The 19,387-nt window shown below is 45.9% G+C and overlaps 2 protein-coding genes across 3 annotated transcripts; both read right to left on the bottom strand.

Annotated features, from left to right (window-relative positions):
• Window positions 1-1,147: 1,147 nt before the first annotated feature.
• LOC115396013 (four and a half LIM domains protein 1-like) lies at window positions 1,148-10,227 on the bottom strand. Its single transcript, XM_030101747.1, has 6 exons — window positions 10,094-10,227; window positions 3,357-3,536; window positions 3,096-3,270; window positions 2,846-3,015; window positions 2,575-2,761; window positions 1,148-2,231 (listed from the first exon to the last, which is right to left on the bottom strand). The coding sequence occupies exons 2-6, from the start codon at window positions 3,510-3,512 to the stop codon at window positions 2,077-2,079; spliced, it is 843 nt and encodes a 280-aa protein (XP_029957607.1). The 5' UTR covers window positions 3,513-3,536; window positions 10,094-10,227; the 3' UTR covers window positions 1,148-2,076.
• Window positions 10,228-10,758: 531 nt separating this feature from the next.
• LOC115395541 (sodium/hydrogen exchanger 6-like) lies at window positions 10,759-19,354 on the bottom strand. Of its 2 annotated transcripts, XM_030101117.1 has the most exons (17): window positions 18,976-19,354; window positions 18,220-18,419; window positions 18,064-18,141; window positions 17,793-17,869; window positions 17,556-17,668; window positions 17,367-17,472; window positions 16,472-16,600; window positions 15,844-15,985; window positions 15,615-15,720; window positions 15,416-15,504; window positions 15,068-15,181; window positions 14,438-14,549; window positions 14,121-14,274; window positions 14,013-14,043; window positions 13,836-13,924; window positions 13,172-13,277; window positions 10,759-13,002 (listed from the first exon to the last, which is right to left on the bottom strand). In XM_030101117.1, exons 1-17 carry the CDS (start codon window positions 19,250-19,252, stop codon window positions 12,685-12,687), a joined length of 2,241 nt encoding a protein of 746 aa, XP_029956977.1. In that variant the 5' UTR covers window positions 19,253-19,354; the 3' UTR covers window positions 10,759-12,684. The 2 variants fall into 2 exon arrangements, with proteins under 2 accessions (XP_029956977.1, XP_029956978.1); XM_030101118.1 differs by lacking the exon at window positions 16,472-16,600 and having other exon boundaries at window positions 12,685-13,002; window positions 18,976-19,252.
• Window positions 19,355-19,387: the final 33 nt, after the last annotated feature.

Genomic DNA, 19,387 nt, shown 5'->3' with positions numbered 1-19,387 from the left:
AAGGCTGAGCCAAGGCGCTGGCATGCAGATAGATATAGATGGAGAAATGTACTTTTTGAATGTAACAGATGTCTGTTTATTTGTCTGAATAATTTAAAGATCCAGAAATTTTAAGCAACAGCAAATTAAGCAAATTTAAAAAAACAACAGGCTCCAGTGGATGCTGGGAAACAGTTTTACAGCACTCTTACCTTCTCATCTCGTGTTTGCTATTCACAGATTGCACAGAGGTGTAATTGCATTGCGGTTAAACTCGCATTTATTATGTTTGTTCTAGATATTCCTGACTTCTCTGCAATCATTACAGTGTATTTCTCACATCTCTGAGCGCTCAGATGCACAGGCTGTAACTTTCAGGTGGAGTGAAAAACTATAACTAAATTAAAAAGGCCAAGCAGCAACACTCGGATGCATTTCATCCTATATTTCTTTCTTTGTTCAGATTGGCTCCTACCTTGCTCTGCAGCAGAAGACGGGCTGCACAGCCCAGACACAAGCACGAACACACTCAGCAGCTTCTGAAGAAAATTCATCACCGATCTGAAGAAGAAAATCATAAGATTCTTTTTTTTTTTTTTTTGGTGTGTGTTAAATTCACTTTCTCATTTGCTCAGGCTGCTTTTAAAATCCAAAATCCATCGTGTTTTGAAGCCCAGGAGAAGCACTTACCTTAAACGCAACAATCCCAGAGGCAGATGAGGACTCGAAGCTGAATATTTCAGAGGCTACTTTTCAAAGTGCATCACTGAGTTTAGCTTGACTGAAGCACAAGACCCGTTCCAAACCAACAGATGTGCTGTGAGGATGCTGCTGTCATCTGGCTGCGCTCGGCCCTCCGCTCAGGGTTTTTATGCGTGTGTGGGGAGGAACACACATGTACATATTCGATGTCCTCTTTCCCAGTCGATCAGTAAAGTGAGTAATAACTTGTGACAAACAGGAACCGCTTTCTGCAAACACAGCCTGCACAGCTCTCTCTCTGAAGGTCACATAAAAGAGCTGCTGGATCGATGTGCCCGACAGCGCTTATCTGCTTCAAATGAGGAACAAATAGAGGATACCATCAATATTTAGAAAACCTACAGTTAAATGTAATTACTTTATGTCACCTTAAAGTGAAATGAATGAGACAAACGAAAAGATTATCTTCAAAACAGGTTTATTTAATTGCAGCCACAAATCAAGGCGAGCAGATTGCATATATTCATTCATCTCCTTCTTTGGAGTAAAAGCAGTTACATATATTTAAAAAAAAAGTGCATTTTGCAATTCACTCACACATTAAGCTGAGCAATCCTTTGGCACGGTAAAAATGCAAATATAGTTTTGACTATTTGGTCCCAGGAAGACATTTCAATGTAGAAAGACAAGAAGGAAATGTTGAAGGCACTCATGAAGGCAGTTTTTTTACAACAGTAATCCACTGTAAACTGTGGATTTTAAACTCAGAAAACCGTTTCAAATAATCTGTTTTTTTTTTTTGAGATTGCAATGTGCAATGAATAAAAGACACTGCTGTTAGACATGTTTGATGTAACCCACTCATTAGTCTAAAGAGTGCCAAAGATGGTTGCAGGAAGATTCAGTCAGTTTCACCAAAATGTAGAAATAACAAAGAGGATATGAGAAGACATCACTAATGAGAAGCAAGGATGTCGTGAACGGAGGTGAAGTTTGTAAAAACATGCATGTAAAAGGCTGCACAAATCTCTCCCAAGAGGGCAGAGTTTTGGGGTTTTTTTCAGTTCAGGTTGTTTGTGAATTCCATTTAAAGCATCTCATCGGTCCAGTCAATCACAAACACTGATATTCAATCACCAGTTCATCTCAAAAGCATGTTTCTGAAATGCCACGGGTACCTGGAAGGAACGTGCAGCGCAGCCCCCTCATAAACAGTTCTAACATATCATGTAAATCAGGGGTGTCAACAACAAAAAAGTACACTGATACTTCCATCAGATTATTATGCAACCTCCCAATATTTGAAAGACATAAACAGTATACTGATATGGAGACGATGCAATCAATGCAATGAAAACAAATGTTAAAAACGGCGATGGGAGTACGCCTGCTTTGTCACTCCTTGTCGCCGCAGTCACTGCACAGGACGTCTTTCCCTTTGGCCACGAAGCGCTTGTTGGACAAGCTGACGGAGCACTGCTTGCAGTTGAAGCAGTATTCGTGCCAGGAGCTGCCCTCATAGTTCACCACGTTCACGCCTTTACCGAAACCTGCCAGGAGAGGAGAGCGTCACGCCTTCAGTTTTACTCAGTTTAATGTGAGTCCTTCATATCTATATCACGAAACAGGTCAAGACACTGTATCACCAAGTTATTATGGGAACTATGAGTTAAAAAAAACACTCATAGGTGGATTAGAGATTGAGGCAAAACTGACACAGTTACAATCCTCATCTCCACCACTAGATGGCATTATATCTTCAAAGTAGTTCCAAGCTTTGGAGCCAAAGCTTTAAAGCCTCTGCACCTGCATGAGCGCTTCAAACAGGCACCAACAGCTACGAACATCCTGTGTCTTTAAAACAGAGGTCGGTCCTGTGAACGCAGAGGTCACCTGTGATGGGGTGGTGGCAGCCGCTGCATTTCTTCGCCACCGACGTCTTGTAGCAGTCGACGCAGAAGACCTGGTCCTGGTGTTTGGTGAAGCTGAAGCCCGCCAGTGGTTTGGAGCAGCAGCTGCACACAAAACAGTGTCCGTGCCACGGCTGGTCCTGGTAGTTCACCCCTCCAGAGGTTATAGGCTGCAGGCAGACAGAGAACGGCACCAGTCAAGGGACTCTTTCCTACAAACTGCCGAGAAAGATCACCTCTCAGAGGAAAGTTACCTTTTTGCAGCCGACACAGTGTTTGGCAAATTTCTTGTCGTAACACGGGCTGCAGTAGGTGTCGCTTCCTTTAGAGAGGAAACTCTGCGAGCCGATCGGACGTTTACAGTTGTAGCAAGTGAAGCATTCGTCGTGCCACGAGTTGCCTTTGTACTCCACACTCTCCGTGCCTGCAGCGCACCAAGAGAAACACTATTCAGCCAGGAAGACATCGGCCCTGATCAGAAGGAGCGGGATGCCGGGCGACTACCTGCCAGGATGGGTTTGTAGCAGCCGTGGCAGCGCGGGGCGTCCTCTCTGGAGCAGCACTTTCCGCACATGATGCGGTCGTCCTTCATGTTGAAGGGCTCCTTGGCCAGAGGCTTGTAGCACTTGACGCAGCGGAAACACTCCTCGTGCCAGTGCCGGCCCCGGTGGCTCAGCTCCTGATGGGGGAAGAGCGAGAGACTGGCTCAAAGACAAAAACCCGAGCTAGGATTCCCCGCCCCGGACGCGCAGCCCCTCGGCAAACCTTGGTCTCCACCGAGATGGGTCGACGGCATTCGGCGCAGGAGTTGGCGCAGAACTTGGTGTGGCAGCGGACGCAGACCGGTCTCCCCTCGCTGCGGACGAATCTCTTCCCGGCGAGGTCGTCACGGCAGTAGAAACAGTGCGAGCTGTCCGCCATCGTTGCGTTGACGTTCAGTCAAACCTGCAAGAAGAGAAACACGAAAACCTGGTGAATAAAAAAAAAGTGTTTTTTTCCCAGAGATCAGGGTGTCAAACATTCTCTCATCAGGGGCCACATACTGTCTAATTTCATTTTGAGGTAAAATGGTGCCTTAATGACGCAATATGTTTTTTTTAATTCCAAGTAGCTTGGTGGTTTGGCAGGCCGGACCAGAGCCTCCCGTGGACCAGTTTTAACCCACGGGCCTTATGTTTGACACTCCCAGTATGGATTGCCAGTGTTTCATTTGGAGAGGAGTACCTGGATCTGCCACAGAGGGATGCTATTGACACACTTTGTGACTGATGTGAGGGGGAAAGGTTTCAAAGCGGAGTGTTTGCTCTGTGTTGAAGTATCAGGGCGTCTTTGTGTTCAGGTTTCTCTCATTCATCGCTCCGCTCACACGCCTTATCTCCTCCTGACACAGCAGCTCACACAGCTGATGGTATCTTCAGGGAAAAGGGTTTCTCAGATCATCCCGGTGTGTGGAAGATCTGCAGATTGCAGCTGCTGGCTTTTTTTTTTTCTTTATTTCCCTCTGCTTTTGATTAGTGCAGCCCTCCCCGAGGAGGAAACCAGTCAGACGGCCTCGTCTCGTTTGCAACTGGTGCAAAGTGCAGCAGCAGCAGCAGCAGCAGCAGCGGCAGCAGCAGCAGCAGCAGCAGGATCCTCCGGGCGGCTCGCATGTGGAAGTGTGATCAGATCCACCCCGAGCCGGCCCCTTCCCACCGGATGCCAGTGAAGCACAAAACTGATGTTGGCACCAGCAACATCAGTGAGATCTTCATCCCCTCTTCACTTCCTTTACTACCAGGAGCATTCACCTCTGCTAATGTCACGAAGGAATCAGTATCAGAAGTCATCTTCTGCTTTTTACCAACTCGCTGGTTTTCGGTGAAAGTGTCGGCTTCCTCTGGTCAGCTGTTGGTGCTTTTGAATGCAAGTTGGTTGATGTGATTTCTCACAGTCCAAAAACCACTTTCCTCCCAAAAGAACACAACACAAATAAACGTCCTAAACATAGATCTGAACTCGGTACACTGTGATCACAGGGGCCTGATTACAGGGGAAGGATTTCAGATGGTAAATAATACACAATATGAGAGGAAGACATGAGTGCAGCGTGTTCACTCATATTTCCCACATCAGGTTCATGCTGCCTGACCACCAGGAATTCTCCAAAACTGCCAGCTGGATTTTACGTGTGTGTGTGTGTGTGTGTGTGTGTGTCTGCATAGAGATGTGAACATATGAAGGAATGCATGGTATGATGAATGTGGTGAGATCTGGAGAGCTGACAACTCTATGACAACACACACACACACACACACACACACACACACACACACACACACACACGCGCACACACACACTACTCTGTGCACCGACCACTCCCTAGGAAACCACAAACTACAGCACTGGCCTCCTGGACGGAGCGGCATGTCGGCACAGATTCAGGAGGAAGTTTCTGGTTTTGGTGACGTTACCACAGGTCTGGACTGTTTTGACAAACACTTGAATTTCCCTCCGATTACGACCCGGCAGTGAAAGTTGTGAGTTCACTGATTCAATTATTTGTTATGCTAAAATGCAGATTATACTTGGCTTGATATTTTCTAAGATCTTCCACTTTCAGCGTCAGATAAATCCAAACTCTCCAGCAGCTCAAGGATGCTGAAATGAGGATTAGACAGGTGTCATCAGAGCTAACACGCTTACACACACACTGTTACACCTATTACCAATCCTAAATCTCCAATAAATCCAGGTAGCATGTCTGTAGAAAGGCGTGCATCATACTAAAGTGTCTTATGAGCATTTTAAGACTTCAAGTTCTGCTGTTGTCACATAGTTAATAACAGTATTTTGAATTTGTTGCTAATTAGAGGACAGAAAAAGCATCAAACTCTACCCGACAGAGGCCGGTAAAGGTGATTTCCTGCTCTCGATGTATAAAGACGCTTAGAAAAACTTAAGTTCTTCACGTGACCACACAAAGTCCAGTTCTGCTGCAATACCGGCCATAATAAAGCTTGGCAGACGTCGTCCTGAACATTTTATCTGATGAAAGCCAAACAATGGCGGACAGGAAGCAAGCCAGTATCCACACAGGTTGGAGTCAAATAAATGGGACCTCGCTGACGTCAGGCGGCTCAGCAGACTTTGTTTCTGCATGTTTTTCTGCAATAAACAGCCTGGCTCAGGCACGGCAAGGCTCTACAGCATTTTCTTTTCATTTGAGAGAAAAAAAGAAAACTTTGTTGTTTGATCACGAACTGAAATGAAGCCTCGTCCTGCAGCCATTCCTCCCCCTGTGGGAGCTGAGTGCATAAAGTCACTTTACTTTGTCTGAACAGGCTAAACACGGATTTTTATGGGTGAGGCTTTAGGTTGACGTCAGGCTGAGACGCTGTAAAAACTGCCGTTATTGTGTTTTCATTTAAATCGGCTCCCAAAAAAAAAAAACAGTCAATTGCACATTCTTGGAAAATGTTGCGTGTTAGGTAAATGCAGCACAGCGTGGGACGGACTCGAACACATTACTGTACTCACAACGAGGCCGATTTAAGAGCAGTAACAAGACGAGTGCAGAGAAACTCAGTTCATCAGGATCGACTCTTTTGACCTTTTCATCCTTTATTAACAATAAGAAAACGTCGTCCTGGACTCCAGACTCTGGGTTAATCCTACGGGCGATAATCGTGTGTGTATTTAAGGTGAATTAGTTTTAAATCCTTGACGTCTTCCGTCTTTTCTCTTCAGCCACCTGACTCAACACTCACAACTGGAGGCCATTTCCGCCACACGGCGGTCGGAGGTCTGCTGCATGAGGGAAGCCCGACCACGAGGCGACGGCCCGCCGTCTGAGCGACAAGAAACACACCGTTTAATCACGATGATGGACTGCAGGATAAAGCAGAGAGAGAAGAAAAACTGAGCAGACCAAACAAGAAGGGACAGACTCTCTGTGAGTGTGTGAATGTGTGTGTGTGTGTGTGTGTGTGTGTGTGTGTGTGTGTGTCTGCGTCCTGGCATGAGCTTATCACTGAAGAATGTAGTGGAAAACTGAGTAACAGGAAGAGTGGAGCTGGCACGAACCAGCTGCGCACACACACACACACACACACACACACACACACACACACACACACACACACACACACACACACACACACACACACACACACTTAGAGTGAATTGTTTAATGCGGTACAATCACGGAGCCGATGCTATTAATGCAGCCTCACGCCGGCGTGAAGCCGTCTGGACCGGCGTCACCCGGCATGTGGTGCAGGTGTGGCCTCAGCGCCGCCGGCTGGTCTGACCGAACCACTTTAACCCTTTAAAACCACGTCCGTCTGTCCAGGAGAAGAGAAAGAACACTGCTATTTGGAAGAACGAACCCCAAACCACACGGATTAGCGTTTCTTTCATTGCATGTCAGAAATGGCACATGTGGAGCAGATGCTTTGCAACGTGCTCATCTTGGACCCATTTGCATCCTCATCACGTAGAAAATGATTCTTCACACAGACATTCAGTCTATTTTACAAAAGTATCAATCAGTATTATTGTGACAGACTGAACTCGTGAGTTGTTTTGAGCTACACTGCTCTGGATGTTTGATCTTGCTTCTGAGATCCAATCACGCCGTCTGAAAAATAAACACACATCCCGGTTCGAGGCCGAGAAGCTGAACATTTTCTACTCCGCGCCGAAACATCGAATACTTATTTTATCTGGCGACGGCGACCCACATTCCTCAGGGTGGAATAAAGCCGAGCCATCAGGCCCGGGCCGTGTCCAAACAGCCGCGCTCGCTGCAGCAGGACGCGCATGATGGCTTCAGCAGAAGCTCGTCCGTACGTCCGCAGAGGAGGCCTGTGTCAGAGCGAGGCCGCCGCCAACGCTCAACACGTCGCCGTTTTCCGACTGGGCGACCCTCCGCTCTGCAACATTACCGCCGTCCTGTTGGGAGGAGCAGCGAGGGTTCAAGGCTTTGGTGAAATTTATGTCAAAAATTACCTCAACTTGTTTCCAGAGCGTTCCAGTTCCCACTCATAAATCTCCAGCCGCCGAAATCCCTCGCAAAGCCAGATTCTAAACCGTTCCTCCAGACCCAAACCGACAGTTTCCCTTCAGGAGAACAAACAGCGCTTCATTTAGCTCCACGCCGCATCAGAGGAACATTAGAAGGTATTTTATGAAGGAGTGCAACACGCCGCAAACTCCTGACGTGGATTTTATAAGAGGACGGATGAAGCAACATGACCTCACTGTGGCTTTTCTCTGATGTTCCACAACATTTGTTCTGCTTCCCTTCGCCTTTCTTCAGACTTTCCATTGATTTTACTCACACTTACACACTCTGCCAGCTGCGAGACGCAGAACGCTGTATTTAGACTTTTACAGAAACAGGAGCGACTTTTTCATTAACATAAACATTCACAGCTGCGGTTTTCTTCCATAAAATTATCTGAAAATGACATGAATTGTTTCCATACAATGGAAATCTCTGAAACTCAGATAAATTATGATTGTATGTGTTGAATGATCTGTGTTTTGTTAGTAGTGGTAGAAAGAGTGTGAAACATAAGGCCCACGGGCCAAAAATGGCCTGCAAGAGTCTTGAATTCAATTCAATTAAATCGTAAAATTTGCAAAGAAAACGTTGATTTTTGGATATTTCACTTTTAAGACCGCTGAAACTCCGAACTAAGGATGAATTTGGGGCGAACAAACAAATACTATGTTTTTGGGCTTCTGAGACTAAAATGACGTGACTGAAAAATAGCATTATACGTCCCCTTTAAAAGTGTCTTAAAGTGTGTCTCCGATCAAAAACAAATAAAAATTTCAGCTCAAGTACTCAAAGTAGACCAGGAGGGAAACAAAGGTGTGTAGTAAATTAGTAGAAAATATGAGGATCAATCAAATTGTTATCAACTGTGAACCCATATCTATAACCATTTATAACCATATTTGGTCGCTCCCTCATTTCATTTATATTTTCTTCCCCAAACCAACAACAGTGACTTATCAATAACTGGAAATGTGATTGAATTGTTACAGCGCCGTACATCTGGAGAAGTCTAACTTGTGCAACCCTGCACGTCTGCTTTAAACCTCATGCTTTGCCACTTTGCTCCTAGTTTATTCAAAATACAGAATGACAAAATATCCTCTGACTTGTCAGTCTGAACAGTGTCTTCTCTTGCAAATGGAACCATAAATTGTCGGTCATTAATACCCAATAACTCAGTTCAACACAGGAAACACACACACAGAAAACACACTCACTTCCACACTGTGAGGCGCGCATGCAAACCACTTCACAGCCTTTGAATCATGTCAGCACATCACAACTGGTTCTTTTTAATGACTGCAGCTCAAAACACACACAGCTCCATCACACCTTCACGTCCTCGCCATCCTCAAATGGAAGGAACTCTGTAAAACCCTCCACTAAAAATGGACTTTTCCAAGGGGGATCAATAAAAAAAACAGAAGAAAAGACGGTGTCAGGATCCTATTTGCGTTGCGTTTTATTAAAATCACAATAGGAGAAACAACAGGGAGCTGGCGTGACGAGAAGTCAGACCAGCGGCATCAAGTTTTACGAGGCTGTGATGGATTTTATAGGACTGAGCTCATGGTAATTTCTTTAACATGCTTCAAATCCAAAGCTCAGAAGTCCCTGCGGCCCCCTCCTGTGAGTGTGTGTGTGTGTGTGTGTGTGTGTGTGTGTGTGTGTGTGTGTGTGTGTGGGTGTGTGTTGTAGGCAGCAGAAGGTCAGACTTGGTTGTACATGGCGTCTGTGTGTTACTGTATGTTTGGCGTCACATCTGGAACATTTCATGACAGCAGATTCCCACCTGCAGCATCACTAAGGATACGGTTTCACACACTCAGTTCCTCTCAAAACACACAACTTTTGAGGCGGTTTGCACACATTAAAACTCAGTTTAGACATAAGTGGTAGAGGGTGAAGAGCAAAACACATGTGCATCACTCACACACACACACACACACACACACACACACACACACACACACACACACACACAGGACAATGAAAAATAGTAGTACAGGAATTTTAATTGACCTCTCTGAAGCATTTTTTAGCCTCAGTGGTTCCATCAGTGGGTGAAAAAAGTGAACTTCCTAAATGGAAACAGATTTCAGAAGAAGCCCAAGTCAGCATGTAACTGTACTCTCTCTCTCTCACACACACACACTCACACACACACACTTGCAGAGACATACAGACAGACAACGCCCACAGTAGTTTCCTCTCCGGATTTGAAAATGCCCCCTTTGCACATAAATCATTCATGAAATGATAACATGAGTTCAGAGGGAGGAGGTGTGAGCTGAAGCGGGAACTTCACACAAGTCACGCGTCTGCAGCAAGAACACACCTGGAAAACACACCGGCGGTGTGAAAATGTCACAGAACCTGTATGATCAGTGCAGGAGGAGTGTGGTGAGGTGTAGGAACAGCAGTGACACACAGCGGGGATCCTCAGCCTGCTTACCAGGTTCAGGGTGCAGCTTGCGATGCGCGGCGATCTGCGTCCCTCTGCGCGTCTCTGCGCTTCTCTGTGCGTCCCTCTGCGCGTCGTCACGCGCCAGTCTACTCGCAGCGGACAGCCCTCCTCCGCTCCCTCGCCCGGTTTAAATACTGCAGTCCAACGGAAACGCACATTCAAAATAAAAGCGTATCGGAAGCTCCGCCGGAAGCCCGGGATTTCAAATTAAAAGTCAAATTCATATTTCCAAGAGGATTTCAAGATGCAAAGCAATGTTTTGTTTTTACAAAATGGCACGTTGTGAAAGCAGTTAATCCCGCCGTTGACTTTTCTGTTTCCATGATTGTGTGTAGAATCATCACTACTGAGAATACTGTCGGTTTCAAAAGTTTTTCTTTATTATTATCTTACAGTACATTTGCAAGAGGTCAGACTGAAGACACACTGTTATTAACTTCAGGACTGAACAAGGGAGAAAAAGTTATTCTGGGATTATCACCTCCTCAGACACGTTAAAAACATTCACTTGTGGACCTGCGGTTCGGTCACTTTTCACAAATACAGTTTCCAATAAACAGTAGAAACATCATCAGACATATTCTCATCTTTACTTTTCAGCAAAATTGCTAGTTTAAGATTTCCAGTGCTTCCATAACATAGGCAGATAAATCTTTTTCTTTTTTTTTTTAATGGTTCAAATACATTTAAACCAGTAAGGACAGAGATGCATATCCGCTTGTGTCCATATTCTTGGACAAATATGCAGAAACACAGGCATCATATCAAGAATACTGCTTGAAGATCCAAATAAAAACACATGGGCAGCTTTAGACACACACACACTCAAAAAAAAAGAAAAAAATCATTTTAACCAGTAGTATCCTGCTTCCATCCACCTGGTTGTGTTAGTCAGACCTGCTCAAAGAACGGCATGAGGGGTCTCAGTTAGCTTCAGGAAACATCTCAGTGCAACTTATGAGAACAGCTTGTTTTTTTTTTTTCTTTTTTTTAAACAAAAAAAAAAAAAACATAAAAAGGAGCACAACATGGCATCAATTAGACGCTGAAAATATACACCTGTGTGGTTGTACCTTCTACTCGACCAACATCCACTTTTGAGGACAGACACCAAATTCCCAGAGGAACACTGTTCACAAAATGGTAATTGGAGCCAAAATATTACTGTTATTCTTAAGTCAGTAGCTTTAGTTTGTGCTCAACTCGATGCACTGATAGCTACACCCAACTACACTGGGAATATTCAACATCGACCAATCGAAAAGCTTTAACATCCTATAAAAACAGACAAAAGATTATCTTACTGCACAAGAGCAAATAAACTTATTTACAAATCTACATGAAGTAATTTCTGAATAGGCACTTTAATCGGAAACAGTTCAGCCAGCCCTCAGTCGACTCCGATGATCCAAACTGACAAAAACACGGCAGTGATTTCTTCGTTTTCTTCAAAGGAAAAACAGGTTGAGCCAGTCAGAGGCAGAAAACCCAGAAACCAACATTAGCCCTAATAAACTGTGACAGACCTGACCAGATCAGCCCCAAACACACACACATACAAAGATTAGGTAAAACATACACACAGGGAAGCTCTAATTTCCAAGTATAAAGTCAAAGCATCTGCTACAGTGAGGATGTGAAATATCTTGGTAAGCATGCATAAAAACTCCTGGAATGAAAACCCATCTCCTTCACCACTCCATTACTGTACAGCGTACCTTATGGGAAAAGTCGTAGTGCGTTTTTTTTTTTTTTTTTTGTCTTGTCTGAGAAAGAAAATCAATTCATCCGATCCGTTCACAGGTAGTCTGTAAAAGGATTCGAACCCGGGTCCCCCATACCGAAGGTAAACAAGCAACCCGATGCGTCACCATGGGGGATCTTTCACGTAGCCTCTCATCGGAAAATAAATCAACATCATTTTACAAAACAATAAATAAATTAAAGAATAAATTAAACAGTTAGTTTTATAAATAAATCACCAGGTAGAAGCAGGCAGTGGGTAAAGCCTGGACGTCGAGGAGCAGCTGGAGTTTCCATCAGGTTGCTGATTTGTGTTGACGTCCAGAGGTCTCTGCCTCCGTGCATCTGCTCCCTGTTTGAATCTCTTGATCCTGCCCTTCTCTACCAACACACTTCAGGAGGGACGCAGAGAAAAACAAACGAGCTTTGAGGCGATCGTCGAGTACAAACACTCGAGGGAAGCAGGACAAACACAGAAGCTGCTGAAGCTGTTTGAGAGACTGAGCCGCAGCCCGGTGGGACCACAGACACAGGATCAACCAGCAGCCCCGTTTTTAAGCCTCTCGTCGCGGCTAAATGTATCTCGTATCATTTTAATGAAGCTATAAACTTGAGGTGCTCTTAATTTAAAGTACCTTAAACGTAGTGCATTCACATTCAAGATAAAAAGAAAAACATCTGTCCGAGTGTTTCGTTTTGTTTTTTGTTTTTTTTTTCAACTCATGACTCAGGTTGCTGAAAGTGTTTCCACCTGCATGTTAGACGGAGGCGGTCCCGCCAGCACGGCGCCGCCAGAGCAGCCCGATCCAAGGACTCCTGCCTGATTCGCCTCGGCCTTACAGTCTGTGCCTGCGGGGGTCGGAGCGCGGCGGGGAGGGCGGCGGGGGCAGCGTGACGGTGGTGGGGTGCTCGGCCGGGTCGTCCATGGGCAGGACCAGGCGCGTGCCGCGGATGGCCACCTCGTGCTCGGCCCGCGCCAGCTCGTGGTCCAGGCCCTCGTCGAACGGGCCCCCGCCGCCGGAGGAGGGGCGCCCCGGGTTGACGGTGCGGGAGCCGGAGGCGTCCGTGCTGACGGTGACGTCGGCGTACATGGACCCGACGCCGGCGTCGTTCATGACGAAGTCGGAGTCGTCGTCGTGGAGCTGGCCTTCATTCTGGGAGACGAAGCGAGGGCAAGGCAAGCAAATAAAAGCTGAGCGCAGTCACTGGACGAGAAAACAAACTTAAAAATATATATAGCATCAAAATGGAAAGAAAGACTCAAGTTTACGACCAGACTCTGAAGTTGTTTAGAGGCAATAAATGCTGCTTTTATGTCCAAACCTCGTAGGCCTGAGGGCTGGTGAGGCAGCGTGCCAGCGGGCCGCAACAGGCGGGCAGAGTGGCAGTGAGCGGAGGGCCGCTGTGGGTCAGGAGGGGCTTCAGGTAGCTGGAGAACAGGCTTCAGTCAAGGACTGCAACAGCAGACGATGGCTACAGAAGCTGAACATGTGTCATGTTTGATATGACGGTGCAAACATTTAAGGAGGAAAAGCAGAAAAGTGGCAAATGGAAGGCGAGATGTGGGCTTCTGCAAATAAAAGCTGCTGGCAGCTTGGGAATAAATAGCTTAACTGCATGACTATAACCTTTATAAAGAGCGCCATCTGGTGTTCAGAAAATGCCCCAGCAGCTCAGGCTTCACAGTGACACCCATACCTTAAACACTGCTACAAAAAAAAAAAAAAAAAACACACACTGCCTTTAGAATACAAAGAGGAAAGTAATGCATTTTAACAAATAATATATAAATCTATAATGTGGTCAGAATAGTAAATAGGTTAGAATAATACATCAAATAGGAAACCGGTGTTTTCTTTGAAATGTTTACCATGTGCTTGGTGGTTTGATGGGCCGGATTAGAGCCTCTTAAGGGCCAATTTTGGCCCAAGAACCTTATGGTTGACAACCCTGTTCAATACAGTGAAGAGTCTGGCTCAAAGGATACTTGTGGTCAAAGGTGTACCAGATCCTGAAGGGCCAGGCGCTCTCGTGTTTGGTGTTTCTGCGCTGCGATCCATCCAGCGCCGCTGAACTCTGTCAAGAAGAGACAAGCTGTGACTTTCTGGACATTCTGACAATTAGATCTGTTAATACGCCCGATGAGTTCATCTTCATCACTTACAGAGTTTTCCTGATCAGAGTCTACGCCCACCCTGCAAGACAAACGGTCACAAGTCAGCTCTGAAAATGAAAATTTAAAAAAAAAAAAAATAAAAATAAATCCCCTTACGGTATGCTCATGAAGGACAGCATGGGCATGGTGCCGCCTCCGCAGATCCAGACAGTGAAGAACACAATCAGCAGGGTGGTAGAAAACATCATCTGGCGGGCGTACGTCGCCGTGTCTCTGATAGAAAGGGCAAAGGTCATCGCCCCACGCAGACCTGAAGGAGGCGGATAGAAAAAAAAAGACACTTCAGAGGAATTTCATTATTAGTCTGTGCTCAGTCACAGTCGGCTGAAGCAACAGTCAGTTCTGCAAGGCTTAATCTTTTCAGGTCCCATATGAGATCTGGACAGTGAATCTGAACTATCTCCACTTTGTACCTGCAAACATCATAACGTGCTGAAAGTTGGACCCGATCTTGTTCTTGCGGCCCAGGTTGAGGAGGAAGGACAGCGGGTAGATGTTTGCAGCCCTGCCCAGAAACACCGCCACCTGCACCACAGCAAAAGGTCAAGGAGAAAACACTAAAGTAATAACAATGCAGCGCAGGCGCACTGGGATAGGAAATACCGGTGGGAGGACAGCGATTTGGAAACTCTATCTGTTGTTTTTCTCAGTTTCTATTATCAGGGACTGCTATATTTGGATTTGGTGGAAACTGACAATGATTCACAATGTTTTTAGGAGTGGCATAAATATAAATATATTACTAGGAGTGTTTCTTCCTTTTGGGAACAGTGAAAATTAAAACATGTTTTTATGTCGGGTCAGCTGGACTTTTGCTCTCCTCATAAAAGTCAATAACCAACAGCAGGTAGTTGAAAACAGTGAAGCCTGACCTCTGACCAGAGGAGAGAGTCACACACCGGTTACCTGGTAGTTTACCACTGATTTCTGAAGAAATATATTGTTTTTCAAGCTCTTTGCTGTTTTCTACCTGAACACACACACAGAACATGCATTCTCTGAGACTTTGATGTGTTTGTGAAGCTGAACTGAGCGAAGGATACAAAGGCCCCGATGATGAACAGCGGGTTGAAGACGTGGGATTGGAAGGAGAAAAGTGTCAGACCCATGTAAGAGAAGATGAAGTTTTCTGCCAGGAAGTTCAGCAACTCGAACAACTGATGAGGAAAAGACACAAAAAAAAAACAAGCGAGTTGACACTTTCTCCACCCTGATACATCGAGACTGTGCAGGTTCCTGAGATCACCACTTGACAGACGAGTGTCACATCTTTAATTGCCAGATTTCAAGTGTGTTAAGTGTGTGTGTGTGTCTGCTGCAGTGAGAGGCTGCAAATAAAGCAGGAGAAATAACAGAAATACGTGCAAAGAAGATGTGTGAGTGCAATTCACCTGTTTGGTCCTGTCCTGAGATTCGGGGGAGAGATTATTGAAGGTGTAGTGAGCCTGAGTTATCCCACAGAAGAGCACAGCGACAACACCTGCAATGACGCACACAGCACATCAAGCTCGGCTGCAGAGGGAACCGTGGAGGGGCAGAGTGTTTCAATCAGGGCGGAGATACACCAGAAAGCACGTCGGACGCTGGTACCTGTGAATCCGCAGGCCTCGGCCAGCAGGAAGGTGCTCCAGGACATGAGGAAAAACAGAGCGGTCTCCAGTAAGGGGAAGTCTCTCAGCTTGGTGAATTTGGTCACGTGAGGAGAAACTGCGGGTTAAGAAATGATCAGGTATCGTGTTTTGTCATGACTGCTGTCGTCATCTCAGCAGCACAGTATTGGAACTCTTTGAAACGTGGGGTTTGGAAAACGGAAGGATATGAGAGCAGTCATGACTCCTGTGGCCACTCCAAGAGCGAAAGAGCCGCTGAAGACCCCCAGAAAGATGCCGAAGGACTTCAACAAGGCCATGGCCTCGAAGCTGTGGCTGTTGTCTCCTGCAGGCTGGTACGCCACGATGGAGCTGGACACCAGAGAAGAGATTTAGAAGATAGAAATGCCAAGAGTTCAAAATGGGGAAGCAGCTTCAAACGTCAAACTCATGCTTAAACCGAGATGTTTACAACGGAAAACCAAGCGTCAAGTCAAACCTGCAGCAACCCAAATCCAAGATCAGCCAATATGTTATTAATTCAGAGGTGTTTGGTGCGGGTTTACAGGACTGGAGTTGGGTTTTACAGCAGTTGAAAGGGGGGGAGGAGGAGCTGCATGCACACTTTGTGACGAGAATCCCTTTCTGCGTCGACGCTAAGGAAGATTTATGAACATCTGCAGGGTCTACAGAACATGAAGACAACTGGAAATAATATAGGGAAAGGATGCGATCGCAGTGGCAGGGGTGGGTATTCAATAGAGGCAATGGATATCCTGAATAAAAGATATGCATCACATCACCTGAAAGGGTCTAACACTAGCAGCACAGCCACGCAGTCCCACCCACCCCACCCACCGAGGAGCTGCTGTCTGGTTTCCTCCCGACCTTTCGTCCTCCCCCTCAGGCCAGACCGGGCCTTCATCTCCCGCGGAGCGTACGGCTCCAGCCCCCTGCCTACTCTGCTTTTCCAAGCGGAGGAGAACGCTACATACATACGTACAGGCGGGCGATGAGCGACACAAGTGGGTGAAGGAGCGCAGGCAATGAAATGACAGGGACAGACGTTAGTATGATTCACGCGGAAGCTAACACACACAAACTACATGTCACACGGCCAGCGGCACGGGACTGGACACACTACTGATGCTCAGTGTCACACATACAGGTGGGTAGAGTCTCCGGACATTTTACTCAAATAAAAGTACAGTTACTTTAGCAAAACATTACTCCGGTAGAAGAACACAGGCATCCAAAAATGACTTGAGTAAGAGTAATAAATAAAAGTAGAGAGTAATTACTGAGAAACCTTGTAAATTGCACCGACTTTCAACGTGTTTTGCTCAAAACCACACAGATATCAGTGTGTTTAGCAGGAAATCATGACTGCAGATGTTAAAGGTCGTCTGCTTTACACAGCTTAACCACCATGAATGAGTTTATGTAGAAAAATGATCATCTCTTCACTCCAAAAATTACCAGAAAGTTTGATAATTTTAGTGTGTGAGGTTTTAATCTAAGCTTGTAAGACTGAGATGAACACGAAAAAAAAGACATCGGCGTCAACAACTTCATCAAAAACACAGAAGACACTGTTTGCTATCAAGATCGCATCGCAGCGAATATGAGCACAAAGATACTTTAAAGAGGCTAATTAACAAAAAATGTACAACCTGTTGTGATGCAACCTTGAAAAAGGTATGTGTGTGTGTGTGTGTGTGTGTGTGTGTGTGTGTGTGTGTGTTTAACTTACGAGGAGAGGACAATGGCTACGGCATCATTGAGAACACTCTCTCCAAAAAGTAAGGCGTATAGGTCCACATCAACCTTTAGCTCGTTGAAAATAGCCAGCACAGTCACTGAGGAAAAACAAGGGAAGCATTTTTTTTTTAATCATGTTGGTGCGGACACTCTGACATATCCAGAGCTCTCGTGGCATTACCAGGATCGGTGGCCGAAACAATGGCTCCAAAAAAGAGGCAGTCGGTGAAGAAAAAGTCTCCCCCGAGCTGACCCACAACTTTCATGAAGGACACAAAGCCGTACATGATGAGCCTGAGACGGGAGAGGAAGTGATCATTTACCACCCGCAAAAAACCCATGAAACGTGGCAACAATCTATAAGACGTCACGCAGCCGTATCAAGATGAAAGCTGTGGCGGTTCAGTGATTTGCTCACCCGATAACAAAGCAGGATATGACAGTTCCCATGAAAGCGTACGCCAGGATGGAGCCGATGTTTCTGAAAAAATGTCTCTGAGACAAGACACACACACAGGTAATGAAAGAGGCTACAGGTTAACATCAATAGTAACAGTTAAGTAAGGTAAAGTGGGAAAAAAAATAATCAGTTTTCGTTCGTATTTTATCAAAATTGTCTATAGCTAAGCTTCCACCTATTTATAATTTCACATTTTATATAATGCAGTCAGCGTCTTTGATATTCTTACCCTTTTCAGACTGTAGCCTGCATGGAAAATGATGGGAGGTAGCAAAATGTTGAAAAACACCTCTGGGTCAAAGGTCACCTGCAGACAGAAGGAGGTTTTACATTAGGCTGACACTGAGCAGACTGACAACCCAGCCGATGCCTCCTGCATCCTTGCCTTCCTGAGCATCTCGTCGTCCTGCACTTGGTGACCTTTGCTCCGGCTGACCTCTCCCTTCAGAGTGTACTCGTAGAACCGGCCACTGACGTTGACCAGCAGAGTGGCGGGACTGGCATTGACGGCGCAGCTCAGCGTGACGTCGCTCATGCTTTGGGGCACGTGGATGCCAAAGCGCAGGATCACACCCACCAACAGGCCTTCGGAGAGGGGAGAACAAGTTTAGCAAAAGCAAAGCAGGCTGATGTGGATGATGACCCCAAATAGGGATACAAGACAACCACAGTCAAACAGAAAAGGGAAATAAGAGAGAAAATTACATCAAGATTACATACAGCACATAGAATGGCTACAAAGGAGGGTGGTTAACATGAAATATGTGGTCACTTCATAATTAAGCAGGTGCTGTTAATGTCCTTGCACTTTGAGATTAGTTTTTCCAGATTCCAGTGCGTTCCCTTTTGCTTTTGACTCTTCCCTGTCTCCACCAGGAATTAAATTACAAGGGAGCAATAAAATAATTGTAAATGATATGAGTGAATTGTGATAACCTACATTTCTGTCAGTTTGAATTTGCAGTGCATGAATGCACAACCCATGGAAACACGAATTATTAAAGTTCACTTAGTCTTCCTTGATATGTATAATGCATATCATGAAATCACAATAACAATATATTTGCAAACTGCTGTGCAGTCCAGCTCCAGTTAGCATCCCTGGCCCCCAGGCGGCTAGCTGTAGCTGTCGTGCTCTTACCGTAAATCATAGCGAGCCCCGTCTCGTGCAGGAACCTGAAGCGCCGGTGCTTGAAGAGCCATATGGTGAGGATCGTGAGCGTCAGGAGCATTATGAATATGAGCAGGTTGGCGCTGTCCTGTCGGTGGCTCTCCTCAGCCAGCCTCTCCGTGGCGACGTTGTCCATCGCGTTGCCGTCGCCTCGGCTCCCGACGAGCAGCGCCGTGAGCAGAAAAGGCAGCAGGAGAGGCGCTTTCGACGGCCTGACGCCAGGACAGCGTCTCGGTGGGAATCCCATTGCGGCGTCGTTTCACGAAGTTACATTTGTCGCTCAATCGGCGTGTTTTCACGGCTGCTAGAGGGCAGGAACTGGCTGGAGGAGCGTAAATGACAGCTTCTTCCGCTGCCGTTATCAAAACACAGCGACACTTCC

The sequence above is a fragment of the Salarias fasciatus genome, chromosome 10 (genome assembly GCF_902148845.1).
Source record: "Salarias fasciatus chromosome 10, fSalaFa1.1, whole genome shotgun sequence".
NCBI classification, from domain to species: Eukaryota; Metazoa; Chordata; class Actinopteri; order Blenniiformes; family Blenniidae; genus Salarias; species Salarias fasciatus.
Note: the sequence above shows the minus strand (reverse complement) of the source record. Positions and strands in the feature narration are given on the sequence as shown.

Coding starts and splice junctions, on each gene's coding strand:
- LOC115395541 (XM_030101117.1), bottom strand. CDS start 19,252: ATGGGATTCCCACCGAGACGCTGTCCTGGCGTCAGGCCGTCGAAAGCG. Junction 17,473..17,555: donor TGTTTCGGCCACCGATCCTG/GTAATGCCACGA, acceptor GTTTTTCCTCAG/TGACTGTGCTGGCTATTTTC. Junction 14,044..14,120: donor CTGTCCTTCATGAGCATACC/GTAAGGGGATTT, acceptor TTTGTCTTGCAG/GGTGGGCGTAGACTCTGATC.
- LOC115396013 (XM_030101747.1), bottom strand. CDS start 3,512: ATGGCGGACAGCTCGCACTGTTTCTACTGCCGTGACGACCTCGCCGGG. Junction 2,762..2,845: donor ACTGTGTCGGCTGCAAAAAG/GTAACTTTCCTC, acceptor GTCTGCCTGCAG/CCTATAACCTCTGGAGGGGT. Junction 2,232..2,574: donor CTGCCACCACCCCATCACAG/GTGACCTCTGCG, acceptor CTCTCCTGGCAG/GTTTCGGTAAAGGCGTGAAC.